The 16,588-nt window shown below is 31.2% G+C and overlaps 1 protein-coding gene across 1 annotated transcript; it reads left to right on the top strand.

Annotated features, from left to right (window-relative positions):
* The first annotated feature begins 1,749 nt into the window (after positions 1-1,749).
* LOC128171719 (perlucin-like protein) lies at positions 1,750-16,258 on the top strand. The gene is made up of 6 exons (XM_052837483.1): positions 1,750-1,992; positions 7,737-7,799; positions 10,377-10,430; positions 11,371-11,441; positions 13,293-13,368; positions 14,517-16,258. The coding sequence occupies exons 1-6, from the start codon at positions 1,857-1,859 to the stop codon at positions 14,744-14,746; spliced, it is 630 nt and encodes a 209-aa protein (XP_052693443.1). The 5' UTR covers positions 1,750-1,856; the 3' UTR covers positions 14,747-16,258.
* Positions 16,259-16,588: the final 330 nt, after the last annotated feature.

Raw genomic sequence — 16,588 nt, 5'->3', positions numbered from 1 at the left:
CAAGGATCAAACTCCATTCTAGTCGGAAACGTAAGCTGCTACTGCAGTGATTGTTTGGCTGGAAGCAACTGTTTATCGTGGAGAAAAGAATCAACAAAGCCGAAAGAAACTTTACCTACACCACTCTTTGACAAGAAAACTCAATTTGATATTAATCAGAATGATGTCACTGAAGGTAGACAACCAGTTGAATCTGAAACCGAAGAGCCTGCTGTGACCGTAGCAGCAACAAATTCAGTAATACAACATGACGAATTTCCATATCAGATTTCTTTTATGGAAAAGAAGAAAAAGATGTTTGCGTGGCCAAAAACCCCAGATGTTTTGTGGTGCAAAACATCCGACATTGTGTACACCATAAATGAGCCAAAACCCTCAGGAAAGTCAAAAAGATTATTTATAATCGACAATGATCTCTGGGAAAAACTTGACAATCTTTAAGTAACGGACATGTCCAAACATTGATTAAAAACAGTTTAAATATGTTACTCCGAGCTAATAATGTTTTTGTTGATGTTTAAGTTGCTATGTTTTTGTTAAATGTTTCATCATTTACACGAAACAAAAAGTTTCATAAAGAATTTAATTAAATTTAATACATTTTGTGCATTGTAACGTACATTTTACAAATTGTAACGAAAATTACAACACAAGTCTAAGTTATTTTACAAACAATATGTTGAGTTTTTTTTATAGATGTCTTTGTAATTAATCCGTAGTATACTACATTTTCCAAAAACAAAACAAGTGCTTTAAGAAATTAAACTTATTTTAAAATTTATGTATTTAAATTTATTTCTGTTCAATATTTTGTACAGAAATGAACATAAAATCAATATATAACCATTAGTATCCATATTAATTAAAAATAGGATTAATATTAGTCACTGTATTTCTAGGATAAACATAAATACTATGCAAGATTACCTTAAAGATATGTTTTAATTTTGAAATAACAAATGTCTAATTCTGTAATGTTCGTTACAATAGAGGTACTGTTTTTAAATCTCTGTTTGAAAAGTTTATAATTGCTTTTTATTTTGATTAAATGTTTATATGTTTTGGTGTTAGTTAAATGAATAAAATTTGAACACAAGTCTAGTTTTAGTCCGTGTCTATTAAACATGAATTAGTTTGTATGATTAGATAATATGACATGACATTTGATTTTGGTAAAAACATATTCGGGTCGTTTCTTTTAGCTGACAATAGATAGAAATTAATCGGAAGTATCAACGAAAGCCTTAACTGGTTTGCAGCTATTTTATGTATTTCATATAAAAAAAAATAATTTATTAGGGTCTTTTCCTTTTTATGTCTCTTTTGAGAATTTACAAACCACATGTGGATTAGTAACGGATATTTCTTAGTATTTTAGTTACAGAAAAATGGTCAATGTTTGAAACGAGCTCACAAAAAAAACGCTTTCTTTGATGTTAAAAATATTTTAGAAAAATAAACCTTACATATTATTCTTTTGAAAAAACAATATTCCATCAATGAGGACACTGTTTCATTTTTCTTCCAATACCCACTTTCATTTGCACCCATTTATTGAGTTTGAGTAATATATATATATATATATATATATATATATATATATATATATATATATATATATATATATATATATATATATATATATATATATATATAATTTACTTCCTCTATGATTTTCCTAGAAATACAGCATGGAATATTTACAAGATTTAGCTGACTCAGACTGTCTTTTGTCAATGTAACACGGGATATTCACTCCCCTAAGTGATTTTATCCGTGTATACGTTTTGAATTGTGAGCTATTCTTTCAGTTACTATTTGAAATTACACAACGAAAAAACCAAAAGGAAATAAAAATGTCTGGATTATATTTGATTCAAGTGGCAATGTGCTTTTGTTTCATGGGCGGTTATTATGGGCAACCATTGTATGAAGACAGATGCAGAAACAACCTTGTCAATGGGATGGACCAACGTTTAAAGGAAGCCTACGGTAAGATTTAAACTAATAGACGTTAAAAAACTCGTTTAATCCTTATAACTAAACAGAATCCTACATATCATACTATCCTCCGCCTATCATAGAAAGGCGCCTCTGACATTTTTGCAGATTTTCATATTTATGTATAATCGAGTGGAACACCAAAAAGTTGTCAAATCCAATCTGGTCTGGCTCTATGTCTGATCAAATAGATATTTTATCCATATAATGATACAAATATAACATGTATTCAGCAGAAAAATCTTGACGTCAGGTACTCTGAAGGTAACATCATTAATTTTAAAGAAGAACGGATCAAACATGGCTGTTATCTTAGTATAATGCATGTAAACTACAACTCCCATTTATCAATGTTGATAAGTAATAAAAGGCTAATTTTTTAAGTAATATAGGTCGTCAAGTTTGAACTTGGTTCAAGTCCAATGATTTTTTTACAGAGTTATGCCTCATGAAACTATGTTCATACAATGTTTTAAGGATTTATAGCTTCTTTTCAATTTAGCATTGAAATAACTTTTATGCTTAATTTGGCATTTGAAATTTTGGTTTCATACAGGGGCACTCGTGGCTTATTAACACATCTAGTGAAAAGTACAATCATTGATTTGTTTCTCAACATATATGCCGCTTGTATAATTAAACAGTATGAAGCATTGCCATTAAGTGAACTGAATATTAACTTTGTGACGTTTTTAAATTTATTGCCGAGTTCTTATCTTTATTCAATGTAACCAATATATTAAAAACTAAAAAAAGAATAAACACAAAAAAAACAACAAAACTCTTGATTATTCATAGCAACGACATAATCGATTCAGCTATTAAACAACCCGTTATAAGTTTATGTTCTACAACTTTCAAATTGACGTTCCAGTCGGTGTTTACATCGTATGTCAACTTAAGGGATGTCTTCACCCTTATTGATATAGGCTGCTTTTGAACCAAACTAGAATTGTCGTCGATCAAAGTTGAGAAAACGTCATATAATTTGAGTTTGCCTTAACAGAGAGCATTACAAAAGTTAAGAAACTCCCTTTTATTGTCATAAAAAGGTGGATAGAAAATATGTGCATTAACATAAACAGAGCTGACTTCATAGTTAAAGCAATATTATAGTTAAAAAAAGAAAAAAAGAAACTACCTAGAAATCTATATCACAATTGAGAGTGTCTAAACAATTTGATTCAAGAAAAAATCATATATGAAAACAAAGGGTTAAAATTCACTGTGACTTTTAAATTTCTTACGAAAACTAAAGATTGGATCAGCCCCTCTTAAATACTCAAATTGGACTTAAGCTAATTTAATGTTATTAAAACAATGGTTCCTATAAAACAATGCTGTCATATAACAGGAAGAAAAATCATCTCGATAATAAACACACCAACAGAGAATCTTGGTCAATATGTGTCCAATTCTTTACACTAATTGTACACACCACTTTAAACACTTATGTTAGGGATATCTCCGACACTCATAATAAAAATCAAGCCTTTCCGATTGCAATCTATGTCTGCGTGTCAATTATGATGGACATCCCTTTACACTTACATGCAGTTCGAAGAACTAATTACCACTGTATAAATAGCCTATGATGAGTTGGACAAGAGTGTTTATTCACTACAAGCCCATCCCACATCAGATCCAAGTGACTTACTCAAGCTAAATTTAGAAAATGTATTTGAATTAAACTCCCAAACATACACTGTATAAACAACTATAAGTTGTGCTATGTGGTCGAAGTGGTCCCCTGCTTTTGCAAAGTTCGCTTACATCAAATAACATAAACTTTTCATAAAATTTACACGAAAAAAAAAATGTATCATACTTTTTCATGAAAACTAAAATCCAACCCATGAGTTACATGTATAATCATCAATTGCATGAATTCACTTACGAAGCAAACATTTTATTTTTCTCAACAGTGTGGTATTCAAAAAATGTATTTATTGGCATTCAAACCCTTGATTTAAAAACATGAATAAAACAAGATTATCTTCTTTTTTTTAAACTTACCGTCTTTAGAGCGAACCCTAAACAGCAATTAGTCATCAAAGACAATTCAATTCTTTTTTCGTATATACATGTCATCTTCATCTACATACCATGGCGTTTGGAACATTTTTATGTCATGTGTCTTTTAAACCTGCTTGTCCAACATTGAGAAATGCCTACCCGAGCTTGTAAGTTAATATCGACTATAGTAGGGTAAAATAGATCTTGGGAAGGATCATGGACTCGTATTATTTTTATTAATTCAAAGTTATACCGCTCCATTCAGCATTTTGGTTAACAAAGTTTTTACACTTAGTTTTTAGAAGGTGCAAATAACTTGTTGTACTTAAATAAAAATAATAAATGAAAGCAAATAATTTCAATATATATTATAGAAAACTGCTTTCAACTAGTTTGACCTGAAAATCAAAAGGCTGAATTTCATTTATGGCAATTTGTATGGCTTTTTGGTTTTCTCACTTTTTAAGATTTAAAATCTTCAAAAATTGTTAAGTCGTACATGAAAACGATCATTAGAAATTATCTCCCTTGTGCCGAACAGTAGTGTAACCAATGAAATAATCTAAATTTTCAAATCATGTATTTTCTACCAATCACAAAGGCAGGAAGTGCACAACCCGGAGACTGTAAATTATATCAACTCTTTATTTATACCGTCTTGAAAGGAAGACGGTAACAAGCTAATGCATACCACTACTATGAAGGAAGGAGTACTCGGAATGCATACGTTTTTAGGGTTTCGTCTAGGGAGAGACGAGCGGCCATATGGGGTATGCGAGCGAACTTACTATATAAAAAGAAATCCCAAGGGAATATAAAACAGACCTTTAAAAAAGGATTCTAAAATAGAAATGCAATCAATTCTAGCTTGAAAGTTACGACAAAGACATGACTCTCGCAGCTGATAATAATACAAAGGTTAAAACCTATTCCACTAGTCTTTGTAACTAAGAATAACCCGCAAATTTGTTAACTTAAACAAAATATAATAATATATCGACAAACAAAAGGCTAAAAAAAAAATTAAAAAAAATGTATTCTCAAATTTACAAACTGTGTCACATAAAATCAAAGGGGGGGGGGGGGGGTATGCCTTACTTTCTCCCTTATTAAATATTTTACTTTTGAAGATTTGCAAATTAACTCCTGGTGATTGCAGATTTGATTATAAACGATAAGCATGATAGGATGAACGCACGATAGGATAGGATGAACGCACGATAGAACAATACATATGCACGATACGATAGGATAGGATTGTAAAGAATAACGTTGCGGGTACTGTAGGTGACGAATGGTAGTCATTCCTTTTTGAACGAGACATATGTTATTGACAATAAAATAATCCCATGGCAAGATATTAGTTTCCTTTTGTTTTGGGATACCAATGAGTAACCAATTTGTATAATGCTCGATATAAACGTGTGTTACATGTATAACATATGGTATATAATACAAGGTTTTAACGCTATACATAAATGAAGTTTTTACTCTAAAGAAAAACAAGGTATTTATACAAAAGCTTAAATTATTTTTTCTTAGAAAAAAAAGCTTAAGAACAAATTATAAGGGATATGCATGGTTCTGTGACTTGAGTTCAATGTTTCAGCAAAAAAGATAAGATTAGTGATATTTCTGGATACTGACTCATATTCTTATATTAATATTTGTAATAAAGCATTTATAACGTATGGGTCTTTATCCAAATCTCTTAGAAAATAACATATTATAATTCTACTTAAAGAATATGTTTCATAAATTATTAGAGGTTTTAATACATCTCATTTTTTTATGTTTGTAATTGGTCCTATGTTATTTGCAATCTCAAAATAGGCCATCTTTTGTTTTAATCATTTAGTTTATCATTTTCCCCTGTCTATAAAGAAAAAAATACACTTGCAAAGTAAAACAATGAAACAGGAAGAAAACAAGGTGCACTTATAGTGTTATTTTGATATTCAAATTGCCATAAACTTTTGAACTATTGTTCATCATGTGTAAATTATAAAAACAAAATGATTTTCACGACAATTTGTTAAACTGATTTTGATGTTGACTAAACATATCATGGGTTCTTTTTTTTTCGATTTCCTTTTGAGCTAAATAAGGTTATAGAAATTATTTATCATATTTGAGTCTTTTGACATTTTTAACAGGACTATTAATATTGTTTTAATCAGAATGACTTGACTTTGTTCCAAATGTAACGCACTTAAAAAGTAAAAAAAAATGCCAAAGTGCGTAATTTTGCAAAGTGCGCAAAACATTCCTATAGCGTAGGTTGTTTATAGAACAGCATCTACCAATACATCAAGAATGTGTTTCTTTGTTAAAGAAAATCACGGGTAGAAAGCCATGTTTTAGCGTCCAGCTGAAATATGATTTAGTCATCCCATGGCTTCCAATGGCGCTCACATGTGAGCAGAACTATTTCTGTATTCCCATTAAGCAGTGTTTTTTAAGGACTTGTACATGAAAAAAAAGAAATCACTCGTTGTGGCTATTTAGGTAAATCGATGGCGTTTTATCCATTAACAATTGTTACTTCCATTCTTACGTCGACTCGATATATCCCAGTAAACTTGAACTAAAAGATACCACAGAGTCCGAATCATCTATTTCATACTTAGATGGTTTACTAAAGAAAGACATCAATAATAACTTAACAACAAAACTTTTTGATAAACGACATGCCTTTAATTTTTCTATCTTCATCTGTCCTTACTTATGTAGCAATATTCATATACTATGTACCTTCATCACCTGCATATGGTGTTTTTGTCTGGCAAGTGATTGATAGGCTAGAGCATGCTCTATGTAAGAAGAATTTCTGAAAAGATGCAAACTACTGACAAACAAGTTAACAAAACAATATTATCAACGGTCTCGATTGAAATTATCATTCTACGATCGATACAACGACATGGTCAGCCAATACTTCAATGTACAATCTTCCGAATGCTGATTGACGTTCTACGTAGTTATTGTTATGCCATTATTAACCACCTTCTCCGCACTATAACGTATAACCTGTTATCCTACAATCACGCATTTTGATGCATATACCTTTATCCTGCAATCACCCACTTTAGTCGTTTACTCTTACGACTCCGACAACATGTAATTCATTGTTTTATTTATTATTTATTTATTTATTTATTGATGGTATCATAATAAAGATAAATATATAAAAAAAATATATCATTGGATTTCGAAATCTTTTGCAAATAATATTTTTTCTTTAATTTTTGAAATGTCCTAGTCGCCTGATTAGTTCGCTTAGTTTGGAGAAATCCGTGTCTGCTATGATCCTGTTTTGTATTTTTTTTCTTCTTTGGACGTTTGATTTTGAATCACTGTTCGTTATCACAACAATTTATCTATAGAAATTGTAAAAAAAAAAATATCTGAAAACATTGAGATTTAATAGTAGAGAATTTCAACAAGACACTAAAATTCAGTATTAAGATAAAATGAACTTTTGATAGGTGACAAACTTTGCGAGTTGTGTCTCTAAATAACTACCTAAATTGTAGTATTTGTTACCGAATGTTTACAAGAGTAAAATGGGTAGAAAAAAAAGAAAGTGGATGGATATTTTTTTGTAGGCTGTACGAATTTGAAAATGTTTGTTATGTTATTTCTTTGTTTGACATGTCACTGACGTAACGCAATCAGATCAAAAGTTAGGCTTCAAATTTTACATTTATTCTTAACAGATCGGGACGTGCTATTGCAGACTCAAGTGGACAACTTAAAAAATCAACTTGATATTGTTAGAGGTATGTTTATGAATGAGATTTTATGTTAAGTTCAACAATTAAGCAAAATCGTACATATACATTTACTACCTTAACTATTTGAATTATTTAATAACACACTAGATTATTAAAGTTCATTACCCAAAGATATGATTTATAAAAAAGTCTTACAGTTATTGGGTGCTTAATTCTTATTGTTCATTTTTCTTTCTTTTTTACAAGAAAAGCTGAGCTTTGTAACATTTGCCCCTGAATTCGTCAAGATAATAATCGGTAACGTAATGACCAAATATATCATTTTGTTTTGTATAATGGATATTTTTTTAAGTGCATTTGAAGGTTGTCATAGAATTGGCGGATCAAGAGCGGGGGGGGGGGGGGGGGTTCCGGGGGTTTGAATACCCCCCCCCCCCTTTCTCTTGGAAATGTGGTGTTTTTTTTACCATTAAATTTTATAATATAGACGACTATTTTCAATTCTATGTTTCACAAATATATTTAAACACAAATACTTCGAAAAATATCGTATTTATATGAATTCTGTACAAACAGATATAATATGTTAATGTGTCTATATTAAGTCGTTTCGGAATAATTAATTCATACGGATACAGTGTAGTTTAGTAAAATATAGTACGCTCCCTCAGCATCCGGTTTTCATTTGACTAAAACATGTGGATAATTGAAAAATTACGTAAAGCAATATTGGATAAAAAAACATAAATATATGTTTTCAAGACTCGGAGTTTTTGACACAAGAAATCCGTGAAAAGGTTTTACAGGATGTTAATCAAAACACAACAGTTCGAAACATTGTTGAAGATGCTCTAGCATCTACGTTAGCACTTCAAATCCCCATGATGGAAATTGCTTGTTTAACTGCGTTTCCGTCTATTTAGCAGGTAACATTTCCCTTTCAACACAGTTGCGTGTTCTTGTCGCTGCAGAATCGCTTATTAAATCTAAAAAAAAATATGCAAACCGTCCTGTGCTAGAAAACAGAGTGTCACATACAAAGATATTTACAGATCACGAGGATACGCTTTTCCCCTTTTACTTACAGGCGAAGCCAGTGACCTGTTTGACAGAACAAGAGACAGAGAGGCGGCTATCCGCTACGAGGCTCTGCTTACGTGTATCGATAAAATATAGTCGTCAATGATACATATTCTGGCCCTTTCAAACCTACTTCAATTAAATATAGAGTTTATGTATCTAAACGCAAATGAAGGACTTTGTCCTCTTTTTCATGACCGCATTTCCCCTTTCGATTCACCTTGAGTTGTTGATGCAAATTTTGGCATTATTTGGTCACGAGATGGTAATCTAGATACAAGGACTGGATTTGCATATGCACTTTACTGATGATTGTTGTGAAGTGGTTTCTTACTCTGTCCCTGGGTGTTGTAAAGATGTTTCTAAATCTGTTTCAAAATGTAAAGATATTTCTAACTCTGGCCCTGAGAGTTTTACAGATGTGCCAAACTCTGTCCCTGAGTGTTCTGAAGCATCAGTTCCGGGAAAAAAGTTAAACATTGATACATATAATATGAGTGGCAAAAGCGGGGAAAATACTGCTAACAATGCTCAGGAGCAAAAACTTTCAAAGGACTTTGGTGATGCTCAGTCATTTTTATATGACATCGGGAGATAAACTCTAGTTCATTTACTTTAACTGATCAAGAGAGGTATACATTTCTAAAACACCACTTTCGTCCTGATGAAAACTTTTCACAGTTTTGCCAGCAAACCGTTATTAAGGGGACCCTTAAAAAAGTACACGCTTACTTTCCAATATTCATGGTTGATAAAATATCCTTGGTTGGTTTACAGTCCCATTTTGGGCGGCGGACTTTGCAAATATTGCATTTATTCCCACCTCAGACAGGTCGTGGCAAATATGCAGTTCTCGTTTCAAGACCATTTGTAAACTTAACTAAAGCTGTCGGCAAAGAAGGCGTTCCTGAAAATCACGCAAATTGCGATTATCATTAAAAGTCAAAGGATCTTCTTTCGCTGCAGTTATTCAAAATCCAAAAGAAAGTGTTTGATATAGACTTTAAGAGGCCAACGGATTGATATACAAAAAATGAACACATTCTTAAAAGCATTATTAAAGTTGTCTTGTTATGTGGAAAACAAAACATCGCATTGAGAGGCACAGGGACGACAGTACTTCTACCACCGGTAGAAAGGGCAATTTCCATGCTATTTTGTCATTGCTATCTGACAGTGATTAAGTTCTAAGGCAACATCTCTTGGAGGGTCGTAAAAATGCACAATACACTTCACAAACAATTCAAAACCAATTAATATTTATCATTGGTATGTTTATCAGGAACCACCTTACAAAAATTTTAAAATCAGGGGAGGTAAATTCGTTTTATAGTGTAATTCCCGATGAAGTTACAGATTCTTCAAACAAAGAGATCCTCTCCAAGAATTTTTCTATAGCACTTTCTATATCATCTGTCTGGAACACCCCCCCCCCCCCCCCCCCCCCCCCTTATCATATTGCTGGGTCCGCCTCTGCATAGAAGTACAAAAACTGATTGCACTTAGCAACAACAATAATACTGGTTTTTTTTTTGGTTTCAGGGACAGTAGAATTTTTACAATTTCATCGTATGTGTTTAAATGAAAACGGAACATGTAAGTCTTCTATTCTGTCTTCATCAGTCTGTCTGTCTGAGATGACGGACACATATCGTTTGATATTTACGCATTCACTTTTTGAGCGATTAGCTGTTATTCCTGCATACCATCAGACTGGCTCAAAATGTCAAAGTAACGCATGAATTATTTGGGTCACTCATTTTTCTATGTACTCATACCAACAACTTTTCGTTAAAAAATCACGTGTTGTAATGAAACACGCAATTCAGACATACGAAAAAACATATTTATTTTACGAAATTACATTCATTCTTTGCGGTTTTTGAAATAATGTTTGAATAAATACCATATGTGTAAGTTTTTTATTTAGTGTTCTATCTGTGATCTATTTGTCTCTATATCTATCCCACTATCTATCCCACTATCTATCCCACCATCTATCTATCTATCTATCTATCTATCTATCTATCTATCTATCTATCTATCTATCTATCTATCTATCTATCTATCGTAATCAATACGTAAAACAATCATCATTACAGTTATCTTAAATGTAAACGTAAATGCAACTTAAATATATAGCAATATATTAATGAAATTACTGTATAACTGAAATGCACACGCTAATAACAATGATACAGGAAGAATAAGTATGAGGTTAGCCAGAGAAAATAGTTGTATCTATCAACAAGAACAAACTCAAAATTACCTTTAAATTTGTTCTTAACATATGCCTTTTCAAACGAGATCCATTTGCTCTTTCGTGTTTTATCTGAAAAGTATTCATATGCATGTATTTTGTCTGCGTAGTTCATAATATGCTACCATTTTAGGTCATCTGGTATTAATATTAGGACAAACTGAAAATGAATATTACTAAATATTTCTTTACATCTGAATTGTCTGAAGTTCATTGTTTTGCAAATACAGTTCAGATATATCGTAACCAATGTACTTTTTATCAATGTACACTCAGATTATGAGGAAAACTCCTTCAAGAATCAATATTGTTTCATAGAAACTTCTTTGACCTGGAATGATGCCAAGGTACGTTGTGTTTTATATTCAAATAACCTACCAATTTCATTTTTTTCAAATATGTATACATCATTTACACTTACTTTGAAGAAAAGCATTGCTTCAAACAAACATATTTGTCCGTGTAAAAGTAATCAAAACCACAAACACCCCTGCGAATATGTTTGGAATGTTTTCTTCGTCGTTGCTTAGTATAAAATAATGTAATAAAGTAGTAAATCCAGAGGCCCTCTAATGAAAATTGAAATGAGATTTCCTTGATATTTGTTCAATTCCTGTGAAATTTTGAGCGGAAGTAAGAGTGTTCGGATGGTATTCTCAAAAAACGGAATTATTGGTCGTGCTTCATATCATATTCTACCTTTATTTTTGTTAAAATATGAAATTTATTAAGGTATATGTCTTATGTCATCATTAAGTGGTTATTTAAATTAAAACATGATATTCATAACAGAGTTATCGTTCTTGTTCAACCATTTTACACGTGGTTGAAAATATAAACATATGGTTGCTTGATAAAATTATTACTATGTTTAATGCATTTGGTGTGCAATAATATGCTTGTTAAAAAAATTGGCGACTGTTTTGTATAATAACTTATTAATGTTACGTGCCATTTTTAGGGAACATTCTGCATAAAACAGCATAGTCTGTTTCACTTGTGAACTATATCTAGGTCAGGCACGGATCGAAAATTAATCCTTAGGCGAATTCGCTACCAAGCATGTTTAATGTTGAAACAGCAGAAAAAAAGCTATATTTTCTATTGGCATTTATTTTTAGAACTCATTTAAAAAAAACCTTCTAGATTTTATATTATTGACTACAAGTACAGTAAAACACGGTTATAGCGAACACGCTTATATTGAATTGACGCTTATAGCGAAGTGCCATTTATTCCCTGAGACTTTATTTCATGTTGTAAATTTAACGGAGATAACGAATTACACTTAAAATGAAGTATTACTGCCCGTCCCTGGGACTTCGTTATCTGCGTGTTTTACTGTACCTAGATTCTAGGAAATTAACTAAAAATACGAGCTACGATTTTTACTGCGAATCTAAAAATGTCAAATAAAACCACATGGTCTAAATTAAGATGACAATAGGATTCGCAGGGGTGCTAAGCCCGCCGTATTTTATTATTTTTTTCGCATGTTAAAGTTTTATAATTGTACTTAATCAAATGCCAGTAGTTTCCTTTTCATATCACCGATATTTGAAGCTTTTTGAAAAAGCCAAGATATTTTTGAAAAAATTGTTTTGAAGTGAAATATACTCCGTTACCAATATTCAATTTGACATCATTTTGAAGAGGAGGCAAAAGCTTGTTTAAAACTTTCTTTTCAAGGGACTGTAGGTGGCAATTTATATACATTTCGTTAGCCAATAATGATTTGTTAATAAATGTGTACATGTAGTAATGACATGGCTTTTTATTGTGTTTTCTGAAAAATCCTGATAACCTGTCAAACAAATTTATTGTTATAAAACATCATTTTATATTTAATTCCTTATATCTCTATGCACCTCTTAAATGAAGTACATGTATATATGGCAGACTAAATTTAAGATTTTTGATATAGTTTATTCTATCAGATGGCATTTTTAATTGTCACAGGATATTGATATTAAGACTAACAGTAAAACTGGAATATGTGCTAATGTTCTCACGATTTTAACTTTTTTATCTTAATTAATATAGAGAATGATTCAATTTACCCCTCTACGATATTCACGTATTACCTGTGAGAATGTAAACATAAGTGTCCTATGTTAAATGTTTAGAAATTCTCTATCGATTTATAACATATCCCTATGTTTGTGCAGATATTTGATAGATTATGTATTTTTTTACAGAAGAAATGCGAATCATTTAAGTCATATCTTCTCGAGATCAACTCGAAAGCAGAACAAAACTGGTTGAAAGATAAAGGTAAATGTGTATTATGTGTATTAACATAAATTCATAATTCTTTAAAATCATTCGTGTTTAAGAAACTCTTAAATTACATAATATTTGCCCAAACACAATTTATTTTATGCATAATGGTAAATCTTGACAATCTGTTTTACATTAGAAAATCTCACATGAGAAATGAAAAAACCGCAAAGCATTGTATTCACTGTTTTCAAACACACAGCCAACTAAGCACGCTGGACCAAAATAACTCGACACTAAAGATAAGCCAAATCACTTAGGTATCCCACTACTTAATGTTCTTGTATCAACAATTTCTTGAGAAGAATATCACTGAAATCTGTAGAAAAGCATATTTAGAAAAATCAAAGACAATGGGGGTCAGTCATTATTCTTTCAAGTTATGGCCAATTTAATTTTACCTTTTTGCACCTAAAATGCAGTTTAAGGATTTGTTGTCAGTAATTTTGATTAAGCAAATCATTTCTTCAGATATTGTATTTAATAATGCATAATGGTCTAACTGAATATTGGGATTAGAAAAAAAAATTAAAAGTTGCATAAATTCTTTTGTGATCTTTTTACTCATAGACAGTTTATATAATAGTTACAATTTGATTTGAAATGAAAATATTTTGAATATCAAAAAATTTATAAGATCATTCCTGTGTGCCTTGATATGTATTCAGGTAAAAAAGGTAAAATTTCTCGAAAGATTTGGTTTTAAGAATTTCAGACATTTTCTAGATATTTGCATGATTTTATGCTAAATGTATATCATTCAAGATTTAATTTTTGAACATGTCACAAAGAACCTATGTAATATGTTACATACCTACAAATGTTAAAAATGTGAAAAATAAAGTATAATAAAAAGAAATGTGTATTAAAAAAAATCAAAAATTGCTTGTTTCTGTCATTTTCGTCTAAAAAAAAAACCTGCGGCAAGAAAACAATTGTTACTCTAAAACTTTCTTAAAATCTAATGGTTTTCTTAATGAATGTTGTGTATTTATGAAATAATCATCTTTCTGAAATGTTTAAATAAATGCAATTATTCATTTAAAATATAATGATCATCTGCGCACCTAAATCAAAGCGTGAGATTTGAGATACCTTAGTTAAATCTCATCTTTATTATACAAAGACTCATCGATTATTAGTTTCAGGAGGCTATTGGTGGACAGGCGCCATCAAAGATAGAAATAAGAACATTTGGGTATGGGATCATTCAGACAGTGAACTGGTTTTCACGAACTGGGATTCGAAGGATTCCCAACCGAACGGCGAGAGTAAGGAAAAAGATGAAAATTGTGTTTTGTCAGAGTTCGGTTTCTGGCATGATTATCCGTGTCAAGACACATTCAACATGATTTGTGAGAGAGGAGAATAAAAAGCTCCAATGGTCTATGTCAGCAATGTCAAACTTTAACCGCCGCCTGTCCTCCCGATGATGCTACTAACGCCAATATCTGATAGATGTATTTTTATGTACATTTCTTGTGTGACCGATGTGTATATTTATTAATTGCAAATGGTTTAACATTTCAATTCCTTCTGTTGTTCTTAACTGTAATCACGCTATGAAAAAATGGTAATGATTATACATTGTTTAAAAAAGGAATTTATTAACTCTAGTTTTGATTAAAACAAAATTATAATTTTAATACTTAACGATGTACAGTGTAATAGCTCCTTACAACGTATAAAACGCATGGTTATCGCCTCGCCTTCTATGGACTTTACCGACCCACAAACTTTTGTAAAAAGTCAGTGACAAACCTAAGAAGAAATATTGTAAGGGGCCTTCATATAAAAAATACAAGATGAAAAAACTGAATTTGACCTAAGGAAAACATGGTTATCTAACGAGGAGTGGTGAATTTATTATACCGAAGGACATTCCGGTGGGGGGGGGGGGGGGGCTGGATATGCATTTAACAAGATTCTTAATGAATGCAAAGAAAGCAAATGAATCCGACACGTTAAAGTCAAGTCTAGGAAATGAGAACCGTTATTTGGCTGACAAGAAGTTGAACATTAACATCGTTACTGTCTTCCTAAAATAAGAGAGTTGAAATAATTAAATGTCTCCGGGTTGTGAACTTTCTCTTCTTTGTGATAGGTGGAAAATACATTATATGAAAAATGTATATAGGTAGAAAAATGCATTATATGAACAATTACATTTATTTCATTGGTTGAAAAACTATCCGGCGCAAGGGAGATAATTTTCTGATTTTTTTTTTACGTATTACTTAACAATCTTCGTAGATTTTAAACTTTGCATATTAGATACTGTAAAACTAACATGAGCAGAACAAGATGCTGAATGCTGTGGTATTACGTTTGATTTTATTTGAATAATACGACCCTTCCTAAGGTCTCTTTTTTCCTACTATATTCGATCTCAACTCACAAGCACGTAATATGCATTTCTCAATTTTAGGCACGCACGCTTTTCGGTTTGGTCGATTTGAAATTATTAGCATCCTCATCCCTAATATGTGCATGATAGTTTATTTGCACCCATTTATTTTACCCGGCCTAACCTTAAAAGTGCACCTTTCTCTCTTACAGCTGATGAACATGAACTATTCAAAATTGTAGATTAATAAATAACATAGGTTTCTATCAATCATTTGAAAACATGAAACCATTCGTAAATAAAATTGCCTTTTCTAATTGAATTGTCTCATATGGTTATTAGATTTACCATTACATGTTATTTACTTACATTTTTTGTCAATACTTTGTTTCAAATCAGTGTTGCACTTTTCAAATTATACTGCAAATAACAAAAAATAATTATGGGAAATCGTACAATTCAATTTACATGCATAAGGCATGTCAACAGTAATTTGATGTTTTATGAAAGGTCTACATATATTTTGCATGGATGGGTAAAATGACCAAATGAAAGTTACACATAGACATTCTACACAAACAGTACCATATGCATGCATGACCATGCATGTAGATTCCTCATTTAAAGAAAATCAGATGGAGACATGCAGTCATTTGTTTATTATTATTATTCTTTTTTATTACCAATAGTACAGCATCATAAGTATGAACCCTTGTGAGACAATTTCAAACAATGCTATGATAGTAATATACTGAGTTATAAAAAAAACAAGTAATAAGAATTAATGTGCATGAACATTTTATATCAACTAAATGAATGTGTAAGGAATATAAATGGACTGTGTTAGAATAATTTTGAACACGGTAG

The sequence above is a fragment of the Crassostrea angulata genome, chromosome 2, assembly GCF_025612915.1.
Source record: "Crassostrea angulata isolate pt1a10 chromosome 2, ASM2561291v2, whole genome shotgun sequence".
In the NCBI taxonomy this organism is placed as follows: Eukaryota; Metazoa; Mollusca; class Bivalvia; order Ostreida; family Ostreidae; genus Magallana; species Magallana angulata.
This window is presented reverse-complemented; position numbering and strand designations above follow the sequence as displayed.

Excerpts from the sequence above, each read along its gene's own strand:
- LOC128171719 (XM_052837483.1), top strand. The coding sequence starts at position 1,857 with ATGTCTGGATTATATTTGATTCAAGTGGCAATGTGCTTTTGTTTCATG. Across the intron at positions 1,993-7,736 it reads ACGTTTAAAGGAAGCCTACG|ATCGGGACGTGCTATTGCAG; the intron begins GTAAGATTTAAA and ends TATTCTTAACAG. Across the intron at positions 13,369-14,516 it reads AAACTGGTTGAAAGATAAAG|TTTCAGGAGGCTATTGGTGG; the intron begins GTAAATGTGTAT and ends ATCGATTATTAG.